Below are 26,822 nucleotides of genomic sequence, written 5' to 3'. Positions count from 1 at the left end.
TTATGGGTAGAACTGCATACAGATGTTTGTAATTCAAAGTTAATCATTGGAGTTTGTTATAGACCACCCAATGTTAATGAGGAGGTGGAGACTCAGCTCCTTGCACAGATGGAAAGGGCTACAAGGGCTGGGATAGTGATAATAATGGGGGATTTTAACTACTGAGAAATTGACTATTGAGGCCCCAACTAGGAATGATGCTCTGTTGGACCTGGTAATCTCAAACCATGCAGAGTGTATTACTAATGTTCAGATAAAGGAACACCTGGGTAGCAGTGACCATAACATGATTTCATTTGATGTTAGCGCTAAACAAGAAATACATACGAGAAAGATAAAAACACTTAACTTGAAAAGAGCAAATTTTCCAAGGATGAGGGCTGCTTTCCAGGACTTAGACTGGGAGAGAATATTGGCATCAATGGGCACAGAACAGAAATGGGAATTCTTCAAAAAGACTGTCTGTGAACTCACTGCAAAGTATATTCCCATGGGCAAGAAGTTTAAAAGGCTAATAACAAAACCTATGTGGCTCACGGCCAAAGTTAAAAAAAAGCTATAAACTATAAGAAAAGAGCTTTTAAAAATATAAAAAATGAAGGAACACTGTTGTCATTTAAATGTTACAAAGAATATAACAGAATATGTAAAAAGGAAATCAAGGATGCAAAAATTCAAAATGAAAGACAGATTGCAAAAGATAGTAGGACAAACCCCCACATTTTTTTTAAATATATTAATAGTAAAAAGGTCAAGTCTGAGCATGTAGGCCCTTTACAAAATAATCTGGAGTGGGTGACTGGGGACAAAGAGAAGGCTAATTTATTAAATATGAAAAACAAAGACAGAACATACCATGGCTCAACTCACCAACCAGTCTGCTAACTGACCAAATTAACCTGTCCATCAGTCTGCGTTAAAAACAGGGATTTAGTTAGCACACATTTGCAAATGCATGCATAAGCTGCAAGGCCTCTTCATGGAACCCTGTGTATGCTAATGAATTTATATTTGTAAGCGTCTCCACAGTGGAAGCACATGCATTAAATGGATAGATGAGGGGCGGGTGGACCTGGAGGGAGCCTAATCCCCCTTAAAGGACCAGGAGCAAACTGGACACCTATTTATTAAATACTTTCTTCAGCTCTGTGTATACAAAGGAGCACGGGGGAGCTCATGTCCATAATAGGGGTGGTAGTGACACAGTCCCAAATGATCCACAATGGCTCAAAATGATATGGTCCAGAAAAATTTGGACAGAATAAAGGTGGATAAAGCACCTGGACCTGATGGCATCCACCCGCGGATCCTAAAAGATTTGAGCTCTGTAATTTCAAAGCCATTGTATCTAATTTTTAGGGACTCATTAATGACAGGAATAGTACCACTAGATTGGCGCAGGGCCAATGTGGTGCCTATATTTAAAAAGGGAACAAAGTCTTTACCAAGTAACTATAGACCTGTTAGTTTAACTTCTATAGTTGGAAGATAACAGAGGGATTAATAAAAGACCACATAGACGAGTTCTTGCTGAAAAAAACACTTTAAGCAACAGACAGCATGGATTCATGAAAGACAGAAGTTGTCAGACAAACCTGATTTCTTATTATGTAGAGGTAAGTAAAGCCGTGGACAGAGGGGTGGCGGTGGACGTGGTATACTTGGACAGAGGGGTGGCGGTGGATGTGTTATAGTTGGACAGAGGGGTGGCAGTGAACGTGGTATACTTGGACAGAGGGGTGGCGGTGGATGTGGTATAGTTGGACAGAGGGGTGGCGGTGGATGTGGTATACTTGGACATAGGGGTGGCGGTGGATGTGGTATACTTGAACAGAGGGGTGGCGGTGGATGTGGTATACTTGGACAGAGGGGTGGCAGTGGACGTGGTATACTTGGGCAGAGGGGTGGTGGTGGATGTGGTATAGTTGGACAGAGGGGTGGCGGTGGACATGGTATACTTGAACAGAGAGGTGGCGGTGGAGGTGGTGTAGTTGGACAGAGGGGTGGCGGTAGACATGGTATACTTGGACAGAGGGGTGGCAGTGGATGTGGTATATTTGGACAGAGGGGTGGCAGTGGACATGGTATACTTGGACAGAGGGGTGGCGTGGATGTGGTATACTTGGACAGAGGGGCGGTGTTGGACATAGTATACTTGGACAGAGGGGTGACAGTGGACGTGGTATACTTGGACAGAGGGGTGGCGGTGGACGTGGTATACTTGGACAGAGGGGTGGCGGTGGACGTGGTATACTTGGACAGAGGGGTGGCGGTGGATGTGGTATACTTGGACAGAGGGGTGGCGGTGGATGTGGTATACTTGGACAGAGGGGTGGCGGTGGACGTGGTATACTTGGACAGAGGGGTGGCGGTGGACATGGTATACTTGGACAGCGGGGTGGCGGTGGACGTGGTATACTTGGACAGCGGGGTGGCGGTGGACGTGGTATACTTGGACAGCGGGGTGGCGGTGGATGTGGTATACTTGGACAGCGGGGTGGCGGTGGATGTGGTATACTTGGATTTTGCAAAAGCGTTGGATACAGTTCCGCACACACGGCTCATGTGTAAGGTAAAATCTACAGGTTTGGAAATATCAGTTTGTAAATGGATAGAAAACTGGCTATCCTAATTGGTCGTGGTTAATGATTCTTACTCTGAATGGTCTCATGTTATCAGTGGTGTACCCCAAGGTTCAGTGCTGGGACCCTTACTTTTTAATATCTTTATAAATGATATTGGGTCTGGAATCAAAAGTAACATTTCAGTCTTTGCAGATGACACCAAGCTATGCAGTGGAATAACGTCCTTACAGGATGTCTTCAATTTACAAGCCGATGTCTAGACATGTGCAATTCGTTCAGTTCCAAATTCGTTAATTCTGAATTTCCGAATTTTTCAATTTCCGAAATTTCCAAATTTCCGAATTATTAATTTTTTGCGAATTTTGGATTTTCGGATTTCTGAATTTCGGATTTTCGGATTTCCGCATTTTCAAATTTCCGAATTTCCGAAAATTCGGAATTCTGAAAATCCAAAATTCGGAAATTCGAAGATTAGAAAATCCGAAATTCGGAAATTCGAAAGTCAGAAAAAAAGAAAGAAAATCTGTTTAATTCTAAATAATAACTATCTATTAAATTATAGGTATTAGAATTCCCTTTCAAATTTGTCTGTTAGTGAATGTAACGAGTACGAATTTATCCAAAGTTACGAATTAAATTATCTGAAATAACTAATGCCGCATCTAACCAAATGGAAAATAACGATCTAATAATAATTTAATTTTTTTTAGAATTATTATTAATTATTTATTATTAATTTGTTCCATTTCATTTGTTAAGATGCGGCATTCGTTATTTCAGATAATTCGTAACTTTGGATAAATTCGTACTCGTTAATTTAATAGTTATTAATTAAACTGATTTTCTTTCTTTTTTTCAGATTTAAAAATGTTTGGACTTTCAAATCTCAAATCCGAAAATTCTGAAATTCGGACATTCAGACATTCGGACATCCGAAATTTGGAAATCCGAAATTCCGAAATTCGGAAAATCTAAAATTCGTAGATTTGTAAATTGGAAATTCGGAGATTCGGAAATTCAGAAATCTGAAAATCTGAAAAAATTGGAAATTCTGAAAAAATCGGAAATTCGGAAAAAATAGGAAATTCGTAAATCCAAAAATTTGGAAATGTGAAAATCCAAAAAAATCGAAATGTGAAAATTCCTGAATTTTCGAATTTTCGATTTTTTAAATTTCTGAAAAAATAAAAAAAAACTAATGAAACGAAAATGAACTAATTTTTTGTCATTGCACATGTCTAGCTCTGCCTACTTGGGCGACTATGTGGCATATGAGGTTTAATGTTAATATATGTAAAGTTCTGCACATGGGGGCTAAGAATATGCATCATACATACTAGGGGGAGTACAACTGGGGGGATCCATAGTGGAGAAGGATCTGGGGGGGTCCATAGTGGAGAAAGATCTGGGGGTTTTGGTAGATCATAAGCTCAATAATAACATGCAATGCCAAGCTGCGGTTTCCAAAGCGAGCAAAGTCCTTTCTTGTATTAGGAGAGGTATGGACTCCAGAGAAGGAGATATCATTAAGACCCCCCTGTACAAATCATTAGTAAGACCTCATCTGGAATATGCAGTTCAGTTTTGGGCACCAGTTCTCAAAAAGGATATCAGGGAACTGGAGAAAGTGCAGAGAAGGTCAACCAAACTGATAAGAGGCATGGAGGAGCTCAGCTATGAGGAAAGATTAGAGGAACTGAATTTATTCACTCTTGAGAAGAGGAGATTAAGGGGGATATGATCAACATGTACAAATATACAGGTCCTTCTCAAAAAATTAGCATATTGTGATAAAGTTCATTATTTTCTGTAATGTACTGATAAACATTAGACTTTCATATATTTTAGATTCATTACACACAACTGAAGTAGTTCAAGCCTTTTCTTGTTTTAATATTGATCATTTTGGCATACAGCTCCTGAAAACCCCAAAATCCTACCTCAAAAAATTAGCATATTTCATCCGACCAATAAAAGAAAAAAGTGTTTTTAATACAAAAAAAAGTCAACCTTCAAATAATTATGTTCAGTTATGCACTCAATACTTGGTCGGGAATCCTTTTGCAGAAATGACTGCTTCAATTCGGCGTGGCATGGAGGCAACCAGCCTGTGGCACTGCTGAGGTGTTATGGAGGCCAAGGATGCTTCGATAGCGGCCTTAAGCTCATCCAGAGTGTTGGGTCTTGCGTCTCTCAACTTTCTCTTCCCAATATCCCACAGATTCTCTATGGGGTTCAGGTCAGGAGAGTTGGCAGGCCAATTGAGCACAGTAATATCATGGTCAGTAAACCATTTACCAGTGGTTTTGGCACTGTGAGCAGGTGCCAGGTCGTGCTGAAAAATGAAATCTTCATCTCCATAAAGCTTTTCAGCAGATGGAAGCATGAAGTGCTCCAAAATCTCCTGATAGCTAGCTGCATTGACCCTGCCCTTGATAAAACACAGAGGACCAACACCAGCAGCTGACATGGCACCCCAGACCATCACTGACTGTGGGTACTTGACACTGGACCTCAGGCATTTTGGCATTTCCCTCTCCCCAGTCTTCCTCCAGACTCTGGCACCTTGATTTCCGAATGACATGCAAAATTTGATTTCATCCGAAAAAAGTACTTTGGACCACTGAGCAACAGTCCAGTGCTGCTTCTCTGTAGCCCAGGTCAGGCGCTTCTGCCGCTGTTTCTGGTTCAAAAGTGGCTTGACCTGGGGAATGCGGCACCTGTAGCCCATTTCCTGCACACGCCTGTTCACGGTGGCTCTGGATGTTTCTACTCCAGACTCAGTCCACTGCTTCCGCAGGTCCTCCAAGGTCTGGAATCGGTCCTTCTCCAGAATCTTCTTCAGGGTCCGGTCACCTCTTCTCGTTGTGCAGCGTTTTCTGCCACACTTTTTCCTTCCCACTGAGGTGCCTTGATACAGCACTCTGGGAACAGCCTATTCGTTCAGAAATTTCTTTCTTTGTCTTACCCTCTTGCTTGAGGGTGTCAATGATGGCCTTCTGGACAGCAGTCAGGTCGGCAGTCTTACCCATGATGTTTTGAGTAATGAACCAGGCTGGGAGTTTTTAAAAGCCTCAGGAATCTTTTGCAGGTGTTTAGAGTTAACTAGTTGATTCAGATGATTAGGTTAATAGCTTGTTTAGAGAACCTTTTCATGATATGCTAATTTTTTGAGATAGGAATTTTGGGTTTTCATGAGCTGTATGCCAAAATCGTCAATATTAAAACAAGAAAAGGCTTGAACTACTTCAGTTGTGTGTAATGAATCTAAAATATATGAAAGTCTAATGTTTATCAGTACATTACAGAAAATAATGAACTTTATCACAATATGCTAATTTTTTGAGAAGGACCTGTATAAGGGGTCCATATAGTGAACTTGGTGTTGAGTTATTTTCTTTACGGTCAACCCAGAGGACACGGGACACTCTTTACGTCTAGAGGAAAAGAGATTTCATCTTCAAATATGGAAAGGTTTCTTCACAGTAAGAGCTGTAAAAATGTGGAATAGACTCCCGCCAGAGGTGGTTATGGTCAGCTCAGTAGGTTGCTTTAAGAAAGGCCTGGATGCTTTCCTTAATGTACATAATATAACAGGGTACTGACATTTATAGGTTTATTTATAAGTTGATCCAGGGAAAATCCGATTACCTCTTGGGGGATCAGGAAGGAATTTTTTCCCCTGCTGTAGCAAATTGAAGCATGCTCTACTGGGGTTTTTTGCCTTCCTCTAGATCAACTGTGGGTATAAAATTGGGTATATTGGATGGTACAATATTTTTTATTTTATTTATATATTGTTTAACCACTACAGATCCGCGCTATTGCCAAATGACGGCATTAGCGCGGACCTACATTTCCGGGACTACGTCTATTGACGTCGTCCCGGATACGAGCGGCCTGCGCGCCCCCTGAGGGGCGCGCGCGGCGCGCTCTGTGATCGGCGAGTCCGTGAGACTCGCCTGATCACCGATCCGTGCAAGGGGTCGATCCCGACCCCTTATCACGTGATCAGCTGTCAGCCAATGACAGCTGATCATGTGATAGAACGGAGCCGGTAATCGGCTATTATTCCTCCTCGCGCTGACAGCGCGAGGAGAAAAAAAAAAAGCCGATCACCGGCGGCCGTGATCGGGACATCAGTCCCGATCACGGCCAGCAATACAGCTGACCACCTGCCCCCTGCCAGTGCCCACCTGTCCACCGCCGTGCCATCCTGAATAAAAGTAAGTGCCCCCCATCAGTGCCCCCCATCAGTGCCCATAGTGCCAACAGTGCCACCTACAGTGCCACCCACAATGCCACCCACAGTGCCATCCAGCAGTGCCACCAACAGTGCCACCCACAGTGCCCACAATCTGCCTCAAAGGTGCTGCGACCCAGTGCCGCCCATCAGTGCCCAGCAGTGCCGCCCATCAGTGCCCAGCAGTGCCGCCCATCAGTGCCCAGCAGTGCCACCTATCAGAGCCACCTATCAGTGCCACCTATCAGTGCCCATCAGTCCCATCTATCAGTGGTACCTATCAGTGCCCATCCGTGCCACCCATCCGTGCCACTTATCCGTGCCACCCATCCATGCCATCTTATCTGTGCCCATCTTTGCCCATCAGTGCTGCCTTATCTGTGCCCATCGGTGCCGCCTTATCTGTGCCTATTAGTGCCGCCTTAACTATGCCTATCAGTGCCCACCAGTGCAGCCTATCAGTGCCCACCAATGCAGCCCATCAGTGCCCACCAATGCAGCCCATCAGTGCCCACCAATGCAGCCCATCAGTGCCCACCAATGCAGCCATCAGTGCCGCCTAATCAGCGCACTTCAATGAAGGAGAAAAATGACCCGTTTGCAAAATTTTATAACAAACTATTAAAACATGATTTTTATTTTTTAATTTTTTTGCATCTTTTTTTGTTTGTTTAGCAAAAAATAAAACTCCGAGCTGTAACTAAATACCACCAAAAGAAAGCTCTATTTGTGGGAAAAAAATGATAAAAATTTCATTTGGGTACAGTGTTGTATGCCCGCGCAATTGTCATTCAAAGTGCATCAGCGCTGAAAGCTGAAAATTGGTCTGGGACTGAGGGGGGTTTAAGTGCCCAGTAAGCAAGTGGTTAAGGTTGAACTGGATGGACTTGTGTCTTTTTTCAACCTGACTAACTATGTAACCTGTCAGGCACTTGTGCCCCTTTGTACTCCCGAGCCCCTGTCTGCTTTATCAGGGGTTCTCGAGCCAGAGGAATACAAGAAGCCGCTCCCTGCATAAGTGGGCTCAACCACCAGGTATGTGACAGTACCAGACAGCCATGTCCGAGCCCACGCAGGGAGCCTCTCCAATGGATGAACTTTTCTGTCATCTTGCTGGACTTACTCAAGCTGTAAAGAACCTGCAAGAAGGTTACAACCAGCTGGAGGAACGTGTTCAGGTTCTGTCTGCATCTTCACCACCTTCACCTGCAACTTCTCCTGCCCCCTTAGTAGTGATGTTGCCGCCTAAACCTAAGGTCCCTACACCCAAAAGGTTCTCAGGAGACCGTAGTAAATTCAGAGCATTCCGTAATGCCTGCAAACTTTTCTTTGCTCTGCCACTCCAAACTTTTTTGCTTGAATCTACTAAAGTGGGTTTCCTCATCTCCCTGCTGCTGGGCAAACTACAGTCATGGGCCCATCGTCTTCTGGAGCAAAAGGATGCCTCTCTTGATGATCTGAACTCTTTCTTCCGAGCCATGACTCAGCTCTACGAAGACCCGCAACTAACAGCCACTGCGGAGGTGGCCCTGCACTCTCTACAGCAAGGCCGTAGACCAGTGGAGGACTATGTATCAGAGTTTAGGCTTTGGAGTTCCGACACCAACTGGAACGCCGCCCTGCAGTATCAGCTCCGCATGGGTCTTTCTTAGGCCGCGTACACACGGGCGGACTGTTCGTCCAACTTTGTCCGCTGAACAGTGTTTGGGCGGACAGTCCGCTCGTGTGTGGGCTTTCAGCGGACAGTTTCAGCGGACAGTTGGACGGACAAGGTTTTTCGGAAATTCCGTAAAACTGGCCGCTGAAACCTTGTTTCAGCGAACAGTCCGCTCGTGTGTAGGCTTGTTCGTCAAACAAAGTTGCGCGCATGCTCAGAAAGGATTTTCACGCCGAAAGCTATAATGCAGTGTATAGGACGTCGTATTTTTCGTCCCGTCGTACGTGCCGTTCACGTCATCGCGCACGGTTTCAGCAAACTGTTCGTCCGTCGTGTGTGGCCATGTCCGTCCATGCTAAGTTTGAGCGGACTGTTTGCCGAAACTGTTGGACGGACAAAGTTGGGCGAACAGTCCGCGCGTGTGTACGCGGCCTGAGTCTTTGAAGGATGAACTAGCCCGAGTGGGCATCCCAGAGACTCTAGATGCTTTCATTAACCTATCTATTCAGATAGATAGGTGACTAAGGGAATGAAGATCTGAATGCTCTGCTGGTCCTTCCCATCCAGTCTGGATGCTCCCTCATGTACCCAGTTTCCCTCAGTCCGCCTCTCCAGCCCCAGTGGCCCCTACTCCTGATGTCTCTGGACCTATGCAGTTAGGCCTTCTACGCCCTTCTCTTACACCAGAACGGCAAAGCAGGCGAGCTAACAATCTTTGCCTTTACTGCGGAGAACCAAGACATTACGTGAGGACCGATCCCGCCAAGCTCTGTAAGTGCTTCACCACACCCTCCGCTCCTGCACTTGCTCTGCCTAATAATTCTTCTCACCTGGCTGTTTCCATTCTTTTACAGCTCCCAGAAGGGAATACCCAGGTCACCGCTATCATTGACTCGGGAGCCTGCAGCGGTTTCACTGACTTAACTTTTGCCACTAGACATCACGTTCCTCTGCGGCCTAGAGCGAAAGGACTTTCTGTACATTTGGCCGATGGTTCTGCTCTCAAGTCTGGGCCAGTCACACAGGAAACGGTGCCTCTATTAACTACCATTGCCGGTAATCACCAAGAACTGCCGTGCCTAGATATCATTGAATCCCCTCTATTTCCCAATATCCTAGGCATACCATGGCTGAGTGCTCATAACCCACAGATTGATTGGACTTCCGGGAAAATCAGCTCTTTCTATTGTAGCCAACATTGCCTGCTGGAGACTCCTGAGGTTCCCTCTCCTCTGTTATATATGGAAGCAGACAATGAGATCTGTCAATCCATCCCTGAAGTCCATCACGGTTTCCTAGATGTCTTCAGCAAGAAGGGTGCAGACACTCTTCCTCCTCACAGACCACATGACGGCCCGATTGAGCTCCTCCCTGGAGCCGAAATTCCTTGTGGGAGAATCTTCCCTTTAATGGAGCTGGAGTTAGGGACCCTAAAGACTTATATAGACCACAACCTGGAGAAAGGGTTCATTCGGCCTTCTACCTCTCCAGCAGGAGCAGGAATCTTCTTCGTAGAGAAGAAAGACCATTCCCTACACCCCTGCATAGATTATCAGGAGCTCAATAAAATCACGATCAAGAATCGGTACGCCCTTCCTTTGGTACCTGAATTATTCCAAGGACTGGGGACGGCAGCAATATTTACCAAGCTGGATCTGCGTGGTGCTTACAATCTAGTCCGCATCTGGAGTGGCGATGAGAGGAAGACTGCCTTTCACACCCGGCTTGGGCATTTTGAGTATTTAGTTATGCCCTTTGGACTTTGTAATGCCCCTGCTACGTTCCAACACTTTGTGCACAACATTTTCAGAGACTATCTCGACCTGTTTGTTATTTTCTAGTTGGACGTTATCCTGATCTTTTCTCCTTCCTTGTCCGAGCACTATGAACGCATTAAGAAAGTATTAGCAAGACTTCGATGCCATAGCTTGTACGCTAAACCCGAGAAGTATGTGTTCGAACAACAGAGTATTCAGTTCCTAGGACTGATCATTTCTGTGGAAGGTATCAAGATGGACCCTCAGAAGGTCTCTGCCATTCTGGACTGGCCAGCCCCTACTGACAAAAAAGGTGTTCAGCTCTTTGTGGGCTTCGCAAACTTTTACCGGAAGTTTATTAAGGGATTTCCACTATCATTTCCCCCATCACGGAATTAACAAAACAAGGCACTCAATTCTGTTGGTCTTCCGAAGCCCAGAAAGCCTTTGTAACCTTTAAGAACTGGTTTACTTCTTCATCGGTCCTGAAACACCCTGACCCGGCACTACCATACATTCTAGAAGTAGACGCTTCAGAGATTCCAGTGGGGCAGTACTCTCCCAGAGACATGGACCTAAGGCTCTCCTGCACCCCGTTTCATTCTTTTCCTGCAAACTATCTTAAGCTGAGAGGAACTACTATATGGGAGACTGAGAACTACTGGCAATTAAGACTGCACTTGCAGAGTGGCAGCACCTTCTGGAAGGAGTGGCACACCCAATTGTTGTCTACACTGACCACAAGAATCTCAAGTATCTAAAGGTTGTGAAGAGATTGAAGCCACGTCAGGCCAGGTGGGCATTCTTCTTTACCCGAGATTCCTTCCATATCACCTACAGGCCCGGGTCGAAGAAAACCAAGCCAGATTCCCTCTCGAGAATGTTCAGTGAGTCCGAAGCCTCTTCACCTCCAGACACCATCCTGTTTTAGGAAAATTCCTTTTGCTTCAGGGAGACTTGCTGGCCCAGATCAAACAAGCTTCTATAAGTGCCTCTCCTCCGCCTGATTTCACTCTACAAACAAGGGACGATCTGTTGTGGTACCAAGATAAAATTTTCGTATCCCCAGGAGGTACAAGTTGCTGTTCTCAATGCCTGCCATGACCACAAGTTAGCTGGTCACTTCACCGTGCACAAGACGTCTTAGTTCTCCAGCTCATGTTTTGGTGGCCACCGTTATTGAAGGACTGCAGGAACTACGTGAAATCATGCACCATCTGTATTCAGAATAAGGGCAGCAAGTCTAAAGCTTTGGGTCTGCTGAAGCCACTACCCATCCCAGAAAGACCAGGGAGGATGATCTCTGGATTTTATTGTCGAACTGCCACCCTCTGAAAACCACTCTACCATCTTCGTGGTTGTGGATAGACTTTCCAAGATGCCTCATTTTCTACCAATGAGGAGTACCCCTTCTGCTGCTGAAACTGTAAAAGTCTTCATTAACCACTTAATAACCGCCCTATAGCCGAATGACGGCTTTAGGGCGGTTTCTTAACCACTTGCCGACCGCCTCACGCCGATGTACGTCATCAGAATGGCACGGGCAGGCATAAGCACATATATGTACGTCCTTTGCCTCCCGCGGGTCGGGGGCCCGATCGGGCCCCCGCCCGGTGCCTGCGGCGGTCGGTTTTCGTTCGGGAGCGATCCCGGACGAGGGGACGGCCATTCATTCATGGCCACCCCCTCGCGATCGCTCCCGACGAATGGAAATCCCCGGTGACATCACTTCCTCTCCTGTAATGTAAACACAGGAGAGGAAGTGATGTATTCTCTCCTCCGTGTCGGTATTTTTCGTTCCGACACGGAGGAGAGCGGATCAGTGAGTTGCACCAACACATCCCACACACAGTAGAACATGCCAGGCACACTCACACCCCCCCTTTACCCCCCGATCACCCCCCCAATTACCCCTGCCCCCCAGTCACAGTGACACCAATGTCATTTTTTTTTTTTTTTTTTTTTTTTTTGCATTGGTGTCATTTGTGACTGTAATAACTGTTAGGGCAGTTAGGGTTAGCCCCCTTTAGTTCTAATGTACCCCCCTAACCCCCCCAATAAAGGTTTAACCCCGTGATCACCCCCCGTCGCCAGTGTCACTAAGGCTGGGTTCACATTGCAGCGGTTTATGAGAACGAATGTGATTCGCACCGCACTGCAGTGCAAATCACATCCGATCTCTGTGCGATTCGAGTTCAGCCATTCGCCGCACCCGCCGCACCCGCCACACCCGCCGCACCCGCCGCAAATTCGCACGGGACCCTTTTTTTGGCCCGCAGCAGAATCGGATCGCATGGGTGTTCACACCATGCGATCCGAGTTTGCAGATCGCACTGCGATATGCGAACTGATCTGGGGGTGTCAGTAACATTTCACTGACACTCCCAGCAGTTCGCATAGGGCAGTGTGAACTGCCGCCGGGAGGCATGCGATGCGGGAACCCGCCGCGGATTCGCGGCGTTTCCGCATCGCTCCAGTGTGAACCCAGCCTAATAAGCGATCATTTTTCTGATCGCCGTATTAGTGTCACAGGTGACGCTAGTTAGGCAGGTAGGTATTTAGGTTCGCCGCAGCTTTTTATAGCGCTAGGGACCCCCATATACTACCGCATAAAGCCCCCTGATTGCCCCCTAGTTAACCCTTTCACCAGTGATCACCATATAACTGTTACAGGTGACGCTGGTTGGTTAGTTATTTTTTTATAGTTTCAGGGCACCCGCCATTTATTACCTAATAAAGGTTTAACCCCCTGATCACCCGGCAGGTGTCATTTGTGACTAATAACTGTTAGGGCAGTTAGGGTTAGCCCCCTTTAGTTCTAAGGTACCCCCCTAACCCCCCCAATAAAGGTTTAACCCCGTGATCACCCCCCGTCGCCAGTGTCACTAAGGCTGGGTTCACATTGCAGCGGTTTATGAGAACGGATGTGATTCGCACCGCACTGCAGTGCAAATCACATCCGATCTCTGTGCGATTCGAGTTCAGCTATACAGATAGTATGGCTGAATTCGTGTCGCACCCGCCGCAAACTCGCACGGGACCCTTTTTTTGGTCCGCAGCAGAATCGGATCGCATGGGTGTTCACACCATGCGATCCAAGTTTGCAGATCGCACTGCGATATGCGAACTGATCTGGGGGTGTCATTAACATTTCACTGACACTCCCAGCAGTTCGCATAGGGCAGTGTGAACTGCCGCCGGGAGGCATGCGATGCGGGAACCCGCCGCGCATTCGTGGCGTTCCCGCATCGCTCCAGTGTGAACCCAGCCTAATAAGCGATCGTTTTTCTGATCGCTGTATTAGTGTCACAGGTGACGCTAGTTAGGCAGGTAGGTATTTAGGTTCGCCGCAGCTTTTTATAGCGCCAGGGACCCCCATATACTACCGCATAAAGCCCCCTGATTGCCCCCTAGTTAACCCTTTCACCAGTGATCACCATATAACTGTTACAGGTGACGCTGGTTGGTTAGTTATTTTTTTATAGTTTCAGGGCACCCGCCATTTATTACCTAGTCTCACTAGTGTACCCCTAAATTTAGGGGTGTCTACTTTCTAAAATGGGGTCATTTGGGGGGGGGGGGTTTGTGCCATCTTGGCATTTTATGGCCTTCAAAACTGTAACGCCCTTAGAAAGCCTGAAGGCGGTGCTTGGTTTTTGGGGCCCCGTACGCGGCTAGGCTCCCAAAAAGTCCCACATATGTGGTATCCCCGTACTCAGGAGAAGCAGCAGAATTTATTTTGGGGTGTCATTTCACATATGCCCATGGCATGCGTGAGCAATATATCATTTAGTGACAACTTTGTGAAAAAAAAAAAAAGTTTGTAATTTTCCCGCAACTTGTGGCAAAATATAAAATATTCCATGGACTCAACATGCCTCTCAGCAAATAGCTTGGGGTGTCTACTTTCTAAAATGGGGTCATTTGTGGGGGTTTTGTGCCATCTTGGCATTTTATGGCCTTCAAAACTGTAATAGGTAGTGAGAAGTGAACTCAAAAAATTACGCCCTTAGAAAGCCTGAAGGCGGTGCTTGGTTTTCGGGGCCCCGTACGCGGCTAGGCTCCCAAAAAGTCCCACATATGTGGTATCCCCGTACTCAGGAGAAGCAGCAGAATTTATTTTGGGGTGTCATTTCACATATGCCCATGGCATGCATGAGCAATATATCATTTAGTGACAACTTTGTGAAAAAAAAAAAAAAAAAAAAAAAGTTTGTAATTTTCCCGCAACTTGTGGCAAAATATAAAATATTCCATGGACTCAACATGCCTCTCAGCAAATAGCTTGGGGTGTCTACTTTCTAAAATGGGGTCATTTGTGGGGGTTTTGTGCCATCTTGGCATTTTATGGCCTTCAAAACTGTAATAGGTAGTGAGGCGTGAAATCAAAAATTGACGCCCTTAGAAAGCCTGAAGGCGGTGCTTGGTTTTCGGGGCCCTGTACGCGGCTAGGCTCCCAAAAAGTCCCACATATGTGGTATCCCCGTACTCAGGAGAAGCAGCAGAATTTATTTTGGGGTGTCATTTCACATACGCCCATAGCATGTGTGAGCAATATATCATTTAGTGACAACTTTGTGTAAAAAAAAAAAAAAATTTTTTTTTTGTCATTATTCAATCGCTTGAGGCAAAAAAATAAAATATTCAATGGGCTCAACATGCCTCTTATCAATTTCCTTAGGGGGTCTACTTTCCAAAATGGGGTCATTTGGGGGGGTTTTGTACTGCCCTGTCATTTTAGCACCTCAAGAAATGAGATAGGCAGTCGTAAACTAAAAGCTGCGTAAATTCCAGAAAACGTACCTTAGTTTGTAGATGTGACAACTTTTGCGCAAACCAATAAATATACAATTATTGACTTTTTTTTTACCAAAGACATGTGGCTGAATACATTTTGTCCTAAATGTATGACTAAAATTGAGTTTATTGGATTTTTCTAATAACAAAAAGTAGAAAATATCATTTTTTTTCAAAATTTGCGGTCTTTTTACGTTTATATCGCAAAAAATAAAAATCGCAGAGGCAATCAAATACCATCAAAAGAAAGCTCTATTTGTGGGAAGAAAAGGACGCAAATTTTGTTTGGGTACAACATTGCATGACCGCGCAATTACCAGTTAAAGCAGCGCAGTGCCAAAGTGTAAAAAGACCTCTGGTCATTTACCAGCAAAATGGTCCGGTCTGAAAGTGGTTAACTGTGGGAGGCCGTCATATGACGTCCTCCCAGAATTCCGCTCTCGCGGGCCCCCTGGGGCGCGCACTCGAGAGCATCCGTGACCGCCGGGTCCACAGTACCCGGCGCATCACAGATCACGGTAAACGGCCGCTCGTCGCGGTCGTTTACTACGTGATCGCTCCGTCAAATGACGGAGTGATCACTTGTAAACAAACCGGCGTCATGTTATGACGCCGGTTCCTCCCTCCCCCTCTCTGTACCGATCGGAACAGCGGAGGGGGAGGAGATCGGTGTCAGCAGCGATGTGGGCTGCATCTGCAGTGCCCACATCGCTGCTCACCGAAAATTAACCCCTCAATTCCCTGCAAATACTCTGCAATACCCTGCCATTACTCTGCATTACTCTGCAATACCCTGCAATACCCTGCATTACTCTGCAATACCCTGCATTACCCTGCATTACTCTGCATTACCCTGCATTACCCTGCATTACTCTGCAATACCCTGCAATACCCTGCAATAGTCTGCATTACACTGCAATACTCTGCAATACCCTGCCATTACTCTGCATTACTCTGCATTACTCTGCATTACTCTGCATTACTCTGCATTACCCTGCATTACCCTGCATTACTCTGCAATACCCTGCAATACCCTGCAATACCCTGCAATACCCTGCAATACTCTGCAATACCCTGCAATACTCTGCAATACCCTGCAATACCCTGCAATACTCTGCAATACCCTGCAATACCCTGCAATACTCTGCAATACTCTGCAATACCCTGCAATACCCTGCAATACTCTGCAATATCCTGCAATACTCTGCATTACCCTGCAATACTCTGCAATACCCTGCAACACTCTGCAACACCCGCCAATACCCTGCAACACTCTGCAATGCTCTGCAACACTCTGCAATGCTCTGCAACACCCACCAATACCCTGCAACACCCACCAATACCCTGCAACACTCTGCAATGCTCTGCAACACCCGCCAATACCGTGCAACACTCTGCAATGCTCTGCAACACCCTCCAATATCCTGCAATGCTCTGCAACGCAATACTCTGCAACGCCATACTCTGAGATACCCAGCCATACTCTGATATACCCAGCCATACCCAGCCATAGTCGGTGATACCCTGCAATACCCAGCCATAGACCCCCCCCCCCCCCCCCCCCCCGCCGCCCTCTGGTGCTTCTACCGACTCGCCAATACTATCAAATCCAGAATCTTTTTTTTTTTTTTTTTTTTCAGGCTTCCCAGCTTAGAGGTGAGATGCGGGGTCTTATTGACCCCACATCTCACTGTAAAGAGGACCTGTCATGCCATATTCCTATTACAAGGGATGTTTACATTCCTTGTAATAGGAATAAAAGTGATCAAAAAATTTATTTTTGGGGAAAAAAATGTCAAACTAAAATAAATAAAGTAAAATGAACAATAAAATTTTTTTTTTTTTTTTTAAAGCGCCCCTGTCCCCATGTGCTCGCATGCAGAAGCGAACGCATACGTAAGTCCCGCCCACATATGAAAACGGTGTTCAAACCACACATGTGAGGTATCGCTGCGTACGTTGGAGCGAGAGCAATAATTCTAGCCCTAGACCTCCTCTGTAACTCAAAACATATAACCAGTAAAAAAAAAATTAAATCGTCGCCTATGGGGATTTTTAAGTAGCGACGTTTGGCGCCATTCCACGAGCCTGTGCAATTTTGAAGAGTGACATGTTAGGTATTGATTTACTCGGTGTAACTTCATCTTTCACATTATGCAAAAATTGGGCTAACTTTACTGTGTTTTTTTTTTTTTTTAAGCACAAAACTGTTTTTTTTCCAAAAAAAAGCATTCGAAAAATTGCTGCGCAAATACTGTGCGAGATAAAAAGTTGCAACGACCACCATTGTATTCTCCAGGGTGTTTGATAAAAAAACATATATAATGTTTTGGGATTCGATGTAATTTTCTACCAAATAAATGATGATTTTTACATGTAGGAGAGAAATGTCAGAATTGTCCTGGGTGCTCCAGAACGCCTGATGGCGCTCCCTGCATGTTGGGCCTCTGTATGTGGCCGCACTGTGTAAAAGTCTCACACATGTGGTATCGCCGTACACGGGAGTAATAGCAGAATGTGTTTTGGGGTGTAATTTGTGGTATGCATATGCTGTGTGAGAAATAAACTGATAATATGACAATTTTGTGAAAAAAAAAAAAAAAGTAAAAAAAATCTTGATTTTGCAAAGAATTGTGGGAAAAAATGACAACTTCAAAAAACTCATCATGCCTCTTACGAAATACCTTGGAATGTCTTCTTTCCAAAAAGGGGTCATTTGGGGGGTATTTGTACTTTTCTGGCATGTTAGGGTCTCAAGAATTGAAATAGGCCGTCAGTACTTCAGGTGTGATCAATTTTCAGATATTGGCACCACAGCTTGTGGACTCTATAACTTTCACAAAGACCAAATAATATCCACCAATTTGTACTTATTTTTACCAAAGATATGTAGTGGTATCAATTTTGGCCAAAATTTATGAAGAAAAAATTACTAATCTGCTAAATTGTATAACAGAAATTAAGAAAAATTCATTTTTTTACAGAATTTTCTGTATTTTTTCTTTTATAGCACAAAAAATAAAAAACCCAGCGGTGATTAAATACCACCAAAAGAAAGCTCCATTTGTGTGAAAAAAAGGACAAAAATTTCATATAGGTCCAGTGTTGCATGACTGAGTAATTGTCATTCAAAATGTGAGAGCACCGAAAGCTGAAAATTGGTCTGGTTATTAAGGGTGTTTAAGTGCCCAGTGGTCAAGTGGTTAAGGAGATTGTAAGGCTCCACGGGATTCCTGCAGATATTATTTCAGACCGAGGGTACAGTTTACCTCGAAGTTCTGGAGGGCACTATGTGGTTCCCTGAGGATTAACTTCTCTTTCTCTTTCACATACCATCCTCAAACCAATGGCCAGAGACAGAGAGGACAAACCAAACGCTGGAGCAATACTTGCGGTGTTTTTCTTCATTCTCTCAGGATGACTGAGTTCCTCTCCTACCTCTTGCTGAATTTCCATACAATAACTCAGTCCACTCTGCCACCAAGCAAACTCCATTCTTCACAAATTACGTGATTCACCCCTTGTTTCTGTCAAACAACTTCCCAGAATGCTCAGTACCAGCCGCTCAAGAGACTGAATTTTTTCAGTACCAACAGCAAATTACTCCAAGAAGCAATGACAAGAACTCAGGAATACTATAAGGAGATCTTCTGTAGGAAAAGAAGGGGGGGACTTAATTTGGAACCTGGAGATCAAGTTTGGCTGTCGACCATAAACCTAAAACTGGTGTGCCCTTCCAAGAAATTGATCCCTAAGTTTGTAGGTCCCTTCCCTGTGAAAAATAAAATCAACAGTGTGACATATGAATTGAAACTACCAGAATCATTCCGGATTCACTTGTTTTTCACATAGCTCTACCTAAACCCACCGTTCTGGTTCCCTTCATTAACCAAAACACCGGTCCTCCTGAACCACTACTGATTGATGGGGAGGTTGAGTTCAAAGTGGAGTCAATCCTGGACTGCAGGAAGAGACGTAATCAAGTCCAGTACCTGGTGAAGTGGAAAGGATATGGCCCAGATGACAATTTATGGGAGCCAGAATCCAACATTCACGCAGAAAGACTGATTCTGGCCTTCAAGAAGGCGCACCCAAGTAAGATGGCTCAATTGGGCATCCGGAGGCTGCCCCTTGGAGGGGGGCAATGTCAAGGAAGACATCCCAGTAATCTGACTAACAGTAGAAGATCTGTGCACAAAACTCCCATCAAAAGAGCCATCCGGCACACGCGCATGCAAGTGCGAACGGGAGCACGCACGAGCACACACATGTGCGATAGTGAGCATGGGTGCATGCCATGTGACAGCACTTGGTGTCAGGCACTTGTGCCCCTTTGCACTCCCGAGCCCCTGTCTGCTCTATCAGGGGTTCTCAAGCCAGAGGAATACGAGAAGCTGCTCCCTGCATAAGTGGGCTCAACCACCAGGTACGTGACAATTCCACTAGAAACTATCAATACCTTCAAATCGCCCACTTATTAAAAAACACCCGAAGTCCGGCTATATCTTTTCCCTGACAAATAGCCCAATATTATCAAACTATTCACACAAAAAACAAGAGTATTTCATTATTCTATACACAGAATCCAAGATAAAAAATAATTGATCAAATCCTCTCCAATCCTAGCTTAGGAGCAAGACTTTGCTAAAGAATACTCTGTTAAGCGGTTGAAGAGGGCCTTGAGCGCTAAATGTGCCTCTACAAAAAACACCAACCTATGGGAATTGACCCAAAACATTTTGATGATGGTACCTAAATTCACATGGACTAATCTAAATCCACATGGACTAATCTAAATACTCCCCAGACACATCTCCCAACTGCTGGAGAAATTGTGGAGGCTCGGGAGACCTTAATACATATTATATCGTTTTGCCCAAGACTGTCTAAATATTGGCCCCAAGTCTTTAATCTCATTACTCGGGTTCTAGGACTGAAAATTCCAGCAGCTCCAGGTATGGCAATACTATCCCTGGAAATAGAGTCTATTCCTCCTGCATCTCGAACCTTGGTATCACATATTCTGTTGGCAGCATGTCTTACCATAGTTCGATACTAGAAGGACTACTAGAAGGAATCTAAGGTCCCAGTTATAGAGGTGGTTATCCAAACGACAAATACCCATGGAACAAATTAAGTATTCTTTGCGTCCAGTATTGGTAAATACTTGGCCATTGTTGACCAATGGCGTCCTTGGCTGGTGGGGTATTTGAAGCTCTCAGACTATTGACACCACTCTTTATATGATTGCAGTGTGACATAATAGTATCTGACTGTGTTTGTTGAATTGTCAAATTGTTTTTACGTTACGTTACTAACTTTATCTTTTCTCCACTACCTATTCCATATTATTACCTTGAGCAAGATCTTTGTTGAAAAATTATTTACTGGGAATTGAGCTCATGTACCAGGTTGGGCGCAGTGTAATAAGTGCCTTAACTCTACTGTTTTCTCATCTATTGTGAAACTATAAAATCCAATAAAAAACGAATTGAAAGGAAAAATAATAATATCACACAAAAGAAAGTCAAAACATGTTCAGGTGCACTTGTGGGCATTCTATTGGTTCATCAGTTTTTTTAAGTTAAATAAAAGAGACACTCTTACAAATATTTTCAGAATTTCCAAATGGGAGAATATGTAAAGCCATACACAAAAATCTCACACAAACTTTAGGTTGTTAAAGTCATTTATAAGATTTTTAAATCTACAGGTTTTATGTAAGTGTAAACTAGCAAGCTTTTTAATGCAGAAGAGACAGTAAGGGGCCGATGTATAGAACGTTGGTTGTCTGAATTAACAAAACATCGGTACAATCAGGATGAACATTCCCACACTTCCTATATTATCAGCGCCATCTAGTGCCACAAAGATGGCTGCACCACAAATTCTGGTTCCTGTGACACACTTCTGTTTCCTGTGATAACATCACTTCCTTTGACACGTTTCATTCCATTAGACTTTATCAAGAGCAGGGACTGGAATTTGCAGTGCGGCCATCTATTAATGGATGTGTGAGCTTTCCCTTGTACATGTAAGCATACTGGAAAAAAAATATATATGTTTTTACATAAAAATACTACACTATTGGAATCTCTTTTTTATGAGGTGGAATGGTGACTCTGGAGAAGGTAGCAGAGAAGAGGAGAATGACGATTGGGTGCATTCTAGACCGATTAAGCTTGCAAGGCTCTGGTGAGGCTCCATTGCATGAGAGGACACCTGATGGTGGAAGAGTGTTGGTGGCACAGTGTTGAGGTCACTACGTATTTATGTGCGCACAATAAGCAAAGTGTGGGGAAGCACGGTTGCGGTTTGATAGTATCACTTTATGATGGTTTTTGTTTTTCCATGAGGAATTATTGAACAGAAGGTGTGACAAGCAATGGAGGGAAAAGGAGAGGGGGATTGTAGCTGAGCACAAGTGTGATTTGACCCATTATAAAAGAGGGGGTCTTACTATCTGGTGAGTATTTATGATATTGGTGAGAAAATTACTTGAAGAGGATTGTTGATTAGGGAACTTTGCACATGGGGATATTCTAACACTGGGAATAAGGACTATAAATGACCTCATACAACCATATTTGGTCAACGTCAGAGGCCATATATGGGCAATGCTATCTTCACTATAGGACTATCACTGCTATCCCCCCTCTGTAGCTTTTGTGATCAGGGATTCCTGGCCATGTAAGTCAATGGTTCTGGTGGTGACAACAGCTGTTACTATAAATGCCTTCTTAGCAACTATTGACAGCGGGAAACTGTCATATATCTAATTTGGCTCCTGCTGAACAGTTGACTGGAGAGAAGAAGGTTTGGATGTTCATCCGAATGCCTGAAGCATTGGCTCATCCCTTGTCTCTACTTATCAGGAACCAAGAGAAAAGGATCCTGATCATGTGACCACTAACAGCCAATCACAGTGGGGACATGATCAGGAAGTCCACCCCATCCCCCTTAAAGCAATGTCCCTCCCTCCAAAAATTTAAAGTAAGCAGCTATACATACTGTAGCTGCTGAATTTTAATAATAGGACACTTACATAGTTACATAGTTACACAGTAGGTGAGGTTGAAAAAAGACACAAGTCCATCAAGTCCAACCTGTGTGTGTGATTATATGTCAGTATTACATTGTATATCCCTGTATGTTGTTAAAATCAAAATAAGCATATATTGATTAGCTTGCACAAAAGTTATAGTGTCTACAAACTAGGAGATTTTTATTCTTCATTTTTTTTACTAGTAATCTGCAAATTTTATTGGGACTGTGACATTGCAGCTGACAGATCGGACACTTTTGACACTTTTTTGGGACCATTGACAATTATACAGCGATCAGTGCTATAAATAGCTACTGATTACTGTATAAATGTCACTCGAAGGGAAGGGGTTAACACTGGGGGGATCAAGGGGTTAAATGTGTGTCCTAGGGAGTGATTCTAACTGTAGGGGGATGGGACTGCCAGGAGGAGGAGACTGATCACTGCTCATACTTAGTATGAACAACAGATCAGTCTCCTCTCCCCTGACTGAATGGAGATCTGTCTGTTTACATTGACAGACCTCCAATGGTCATCAGTGCAAATAGAGAAAGGGAATCTCCCCAATGGGAACATAGACAGGGAAATAAAATATAACAAAAAGGTAGAAATTCTCCCCTACTCTATCCACAACCAGAGAAAGGTTTTTCATGGAAAGCATGAAAGCATTAGAAGTGGCTGGCCACCAACTTATCTCTGTAATAGGCAATTTCATGTCAAAGAATCGGACCTTACTGGAACTGGAGATTGGAAGGTCAGGGAGGTCCTACACCATCTAGAACTATGGATCCTATCAGGTGGTCAATAATCAGTTTCTGATTTAGAGAATATTTATTTGTTACGATGTCACCCATACGGTACACTCACCTTTGTATTTGTAGAGAAAATTGTTTGTTGTTCCCCATTTCCACTCCAAAAGACAAGCTGCGATGTTCTTCACCACTACGACATCGTCATAGATATCTAGAGAAAATTAAAACAAAATCTTAAAAGCGACCTGAACCATTGTCAGACAAGAGAAAATGAATAGAAGAGTATTACGGTAACTTTCTGCAAAACAGCGTACATGATCCACATGTATATGACCCTCCAAATACTTCACTGGGCACCACCATGTTTCCCCACACATGCCAAATGGAGAGAATATCCCATGTTTGAGGAAAGTGGAAAATAGCGTCAGATCTGTAGGGTCATCTCACTTGTATTATTTCTTATAGTATTGATGTTGATGTAAAGGATCTGCTTCTGAGAAGACGGTTTCCACACCACACAGGATCTCCTTGGCTTGTGGGATCATGTAAAGTGCCTCACCACTGACTTCATTTCAGTAAAAGTCGGTGGGACAATCCAAAAAGTAAGCAATGCATTTTAGGGGTTTAAAATTTTCCCTTCATGAGGTCTACAAAAAAAATATAAGGATATCTCCAGATCACTTCAATATCTTCTCCTCAGTTATGTTTGGAGGGGTAAAAAAAAATGTTTCTGCTGCATTAACACTGACCCAAGTCCTGAAAATGATGAAATCAGGAAATCGTAGATCTACTTGGTATTTTCTCACCAAGTCCAAATTCCTCACCCCCGATGAAGGCGAAGTGTTCTTGGCCCCCTAAAAAGCACTAGAAATGTCCTGATATGAATCAATTATCATTAAAAAAAAACTTAAACTCTCGGATGCTTGTTTGGTGCCCTTATTGGATTTGGGTTTTGAGAGAGAGGAGAGAGAGGAGAGAGAGGAGAGAGAGGAGAGAGAGGAGAGAGAGGAGAGAGAGGAGAGAGAGGAGAGAGAGGAGAGAGAGAGAGAGAGAGAGAGAGGTATAGACTGCAAAGAGAGAGAGAGAGAGAGACAGAGAGATCATCTGTACAAATCATTAATAAGACATCATCTGGAATATGCAGTTCAGTTTTGGGATATCGGGGAACTGAAGAAAGTCCAGAGGACTCGAGGAGGCATTTCTAAATGTATTTATAGATGGAGATCATATCCCCCCCTTATGTATTTATACATGGAGATCATACCCCCTTATGTATTTATACATAGAGATCATATCCCCCCTTATGTATTTATACATGGAGATCATATCCCCCCTTATGTATTTATAAATGGAGATCATATCCCCCATTATATATTTATACATGGAGATCATATCCCCCCTTATGTATTTATACATGGAGATCATATCCCCCCTTATGTATTTATACATGGAGATTATATCCCCCTTATATATTTATACATGGTGATCATATCCCCCTTATATATTTATACATGGAGATCATACCCCCCCTTATGTATTTATACATGGAGATCATATCCCCCATTATATATTTATACATGGAGATTATATCCCCTTTATATATTTATACATGGAGATCATATCCCCCCTTATGTATTTATACATGGAGATCATATCCCCCTTATGTATTATACATAGAGATCATATCCCCCTTATGTATTTATAAATGGAGATCATATCCCCCCTTATGTATTTATACATAGAGATCATATCCCCCCTTATGTATTTATACATGGAGATCATATCCCCCCTTATGTATTTATAAATGGAGATCATATCCCCCCTTATGTATTTATACATGGAGATCATATCCCCCCTTATGTATTTATAAATGGAGATTATATCCCCCCTTATGTATTTATACATAGAGATCATATCCCCCCTTATGTATTTATAAATGGAGATCATATCCCCCATTATATATTTATACATGGAGATTATATCCCCCTTATATATTTATACATGGTGATCATATCCCCCTTATACATTTATACATGGAGATCATATCCCCCTTATGTATTTATACATGGAGATCATATCCACCATTATATATTTATACATGGAGATCATATCCCCCCTTATGTATTTATACATAGAGATCATATCCCCCCTTATGTATTTATAAATGGAGATCATATCCCCCATTATATATTTATACATGGAGATTATATCCCCCTTATATATTTTTACATGGTGATCATATCCCCCTTATATATTTATACATGGAGATCATATCCCCCCTTATGTATTTATACATGGAGATCATATCCCCCCTTATGTATTTATAAATGGCGATTATATCCCCCCTTATGTATTCATACATAGAGATCATATCCCCCCTTATGTATTTATAAATGGAGATCATATCCCCCATTATATATTTATACATGGAGATTATATCCCCCTTATATATTTATACATGGTGATCATATCCCCCTTATACATTTATACATGGAGATCATATCCCCCCTTATGTATTTATACATGGAGATCATATCCACCATTATGTATTTATACATGGAGATCATATCCCCCCCTTATGTATTTATACATGGAGATCATATCCCCCTTATGTATTTATACATGGAGATCATATCCCCCTTATGTATTTATACATGGAGATCATATCCACCATTATGTATTTATACATGGAGATCATATCCCCTTATATATTTATACATGAACATGTGGAGACCCCTGTTCTAGATAAAACAAGATGACATTAATATCGCCTCATCTTATAAATCAGTCCTCCTGTATTACATATGTAACGGCACCCCTAATATAAAGGGGGTTAACGCCGTTTACGATGTTCCCCCTCCTAGACACACATCCACTCGCTGCCAATATCCACAGCTAAACGACCCTTTCCTATAGGAGCTGACCCCTCTGGCAAAAAGACGAGACGCACTCTGTCTCTTCTGTAGTAGGAATGACTTTATTAAAGAGCAACATTGTAACTTTATACACAATTCAAGGCACATGCTTTAACATGAACAAGGGCCCAGCTCCACCCACACATCCCAAGACTCCACACCTCATCCTGACGTCTGCTAGGCTTCAAACGATCCCACCCAATACACATCTTTTCACAAAGGGTTGGCAGCCAGTCTGTCTGGCCCTTTACAATACACACAAGGACAGACTTAAATGAACAATAGAAATGCAAAACAACTTAATTCCTCACAGCAATGATACTTAACCCCCATGTACAGTATACATCCAATCTATATACAATGTATATACAGCCTTGAATATGGCTATCACAGACCATATCGGGGGGTTTCTTTTATTCACCCTGTGTCCAAAGTGACCCCACTGTCACAACATACCTTTCAGAGAATCCAAAAAGGAAGAATGGGTTTCCATGTTCTTTATTATTTCTGGACAAAATAAAACAAGATGCCATCAGTATCACCCCAAATGTCACATGTACAGAAGAATAAAAGACAGTTTTCTATGGAAATGTATTTGTGAATGGATGGGAGATTTATCACATGTCATATGAAGAATAATGGGATGTTCTATACTGCTACATTGTAACCTGTAGGGTTGTCTCCATACCACTTTTCCAGTCCAAGTACTGATACTTTTTTCAAATACTCGCCGACCCCGATTACCGATACTTTATTTGTCATGTCATGTGACAGTGGAACGTGTGTCAGTAGTTTTTTGTTTTTACAATTTAATTTATTTTGTTATGTTTTTTTTACAATGTTTTTTTTTTTAAAGGGGGGGGGGGGGGGGGAGTGGACAGTGTCAGTGTGTATTTTTATTTTATTTTTTATTATTTTTTACAATCAATTTATTTTTATTATTTATTGCAATTCTTTTTTTTTTATTAATATTAGTCCTGTTGAGGGTTTTGGTAAGATATCAGGGGTCTTAACAGACCCCTGACATCTCCCCTTTGAGACAGGGAAGGGGACTGAGGACACGTTTCCCAG

At 43.4% G+C, this 26,822-nt stretch overlaps 1 protein-coding gene across 3 annotated transcripts in view; it reads right to left on the bottom strand.

The window, feature by feature from the left end:
* The window catches only part of LOC143957719 (cytosolic phospholipase A2 gamma-like), a 160,236-nt gene that overhangs the window by 15,856 nt on the left and 117,558 nt on the right, over positions 1-26,822 (bottom strand). For all 3 annotated transcript variants that reach the window (XM_077467417.1, XM_077467416.1, XM_077467418.1), the window contains 2 exons: positions 26,208-26,258; positions 22,952-23,047 (listed from right to left, as the gene is read on the bottom strand). In XM_077467417.1, coding sequence (XP_077323543.1) covers positions 22,952-23,047; positions 26,208-26,258 — 147 coding nt within the window. The remainder of the gene's footprint in view (positions 1-22,951; positions 23,048-26,207; positions 26,259-26,822) is intronic.

The sequence above is a fragment of the Lithobates pipiens genome, unplaced genomic scaffold, assembly GCF_037356315.1.
Source record: "Lithobates pipiens isolate NorthernLeopardFrog02 unplaced genomic scaffold, aLitPip1_a1.2 Scaffold_55, whole genome shotgun sequence".
Lineage (NCBI taxonomy): Eukaryota > Metazoa > Chordata > Amphibia > Anura > Ranidae > Lithobates > Lithobates pipiens.
Note: the sequence above shows the minus strand (reverse complement) of the source record. Positions and strands in the feature narration are given on the sequence as shown.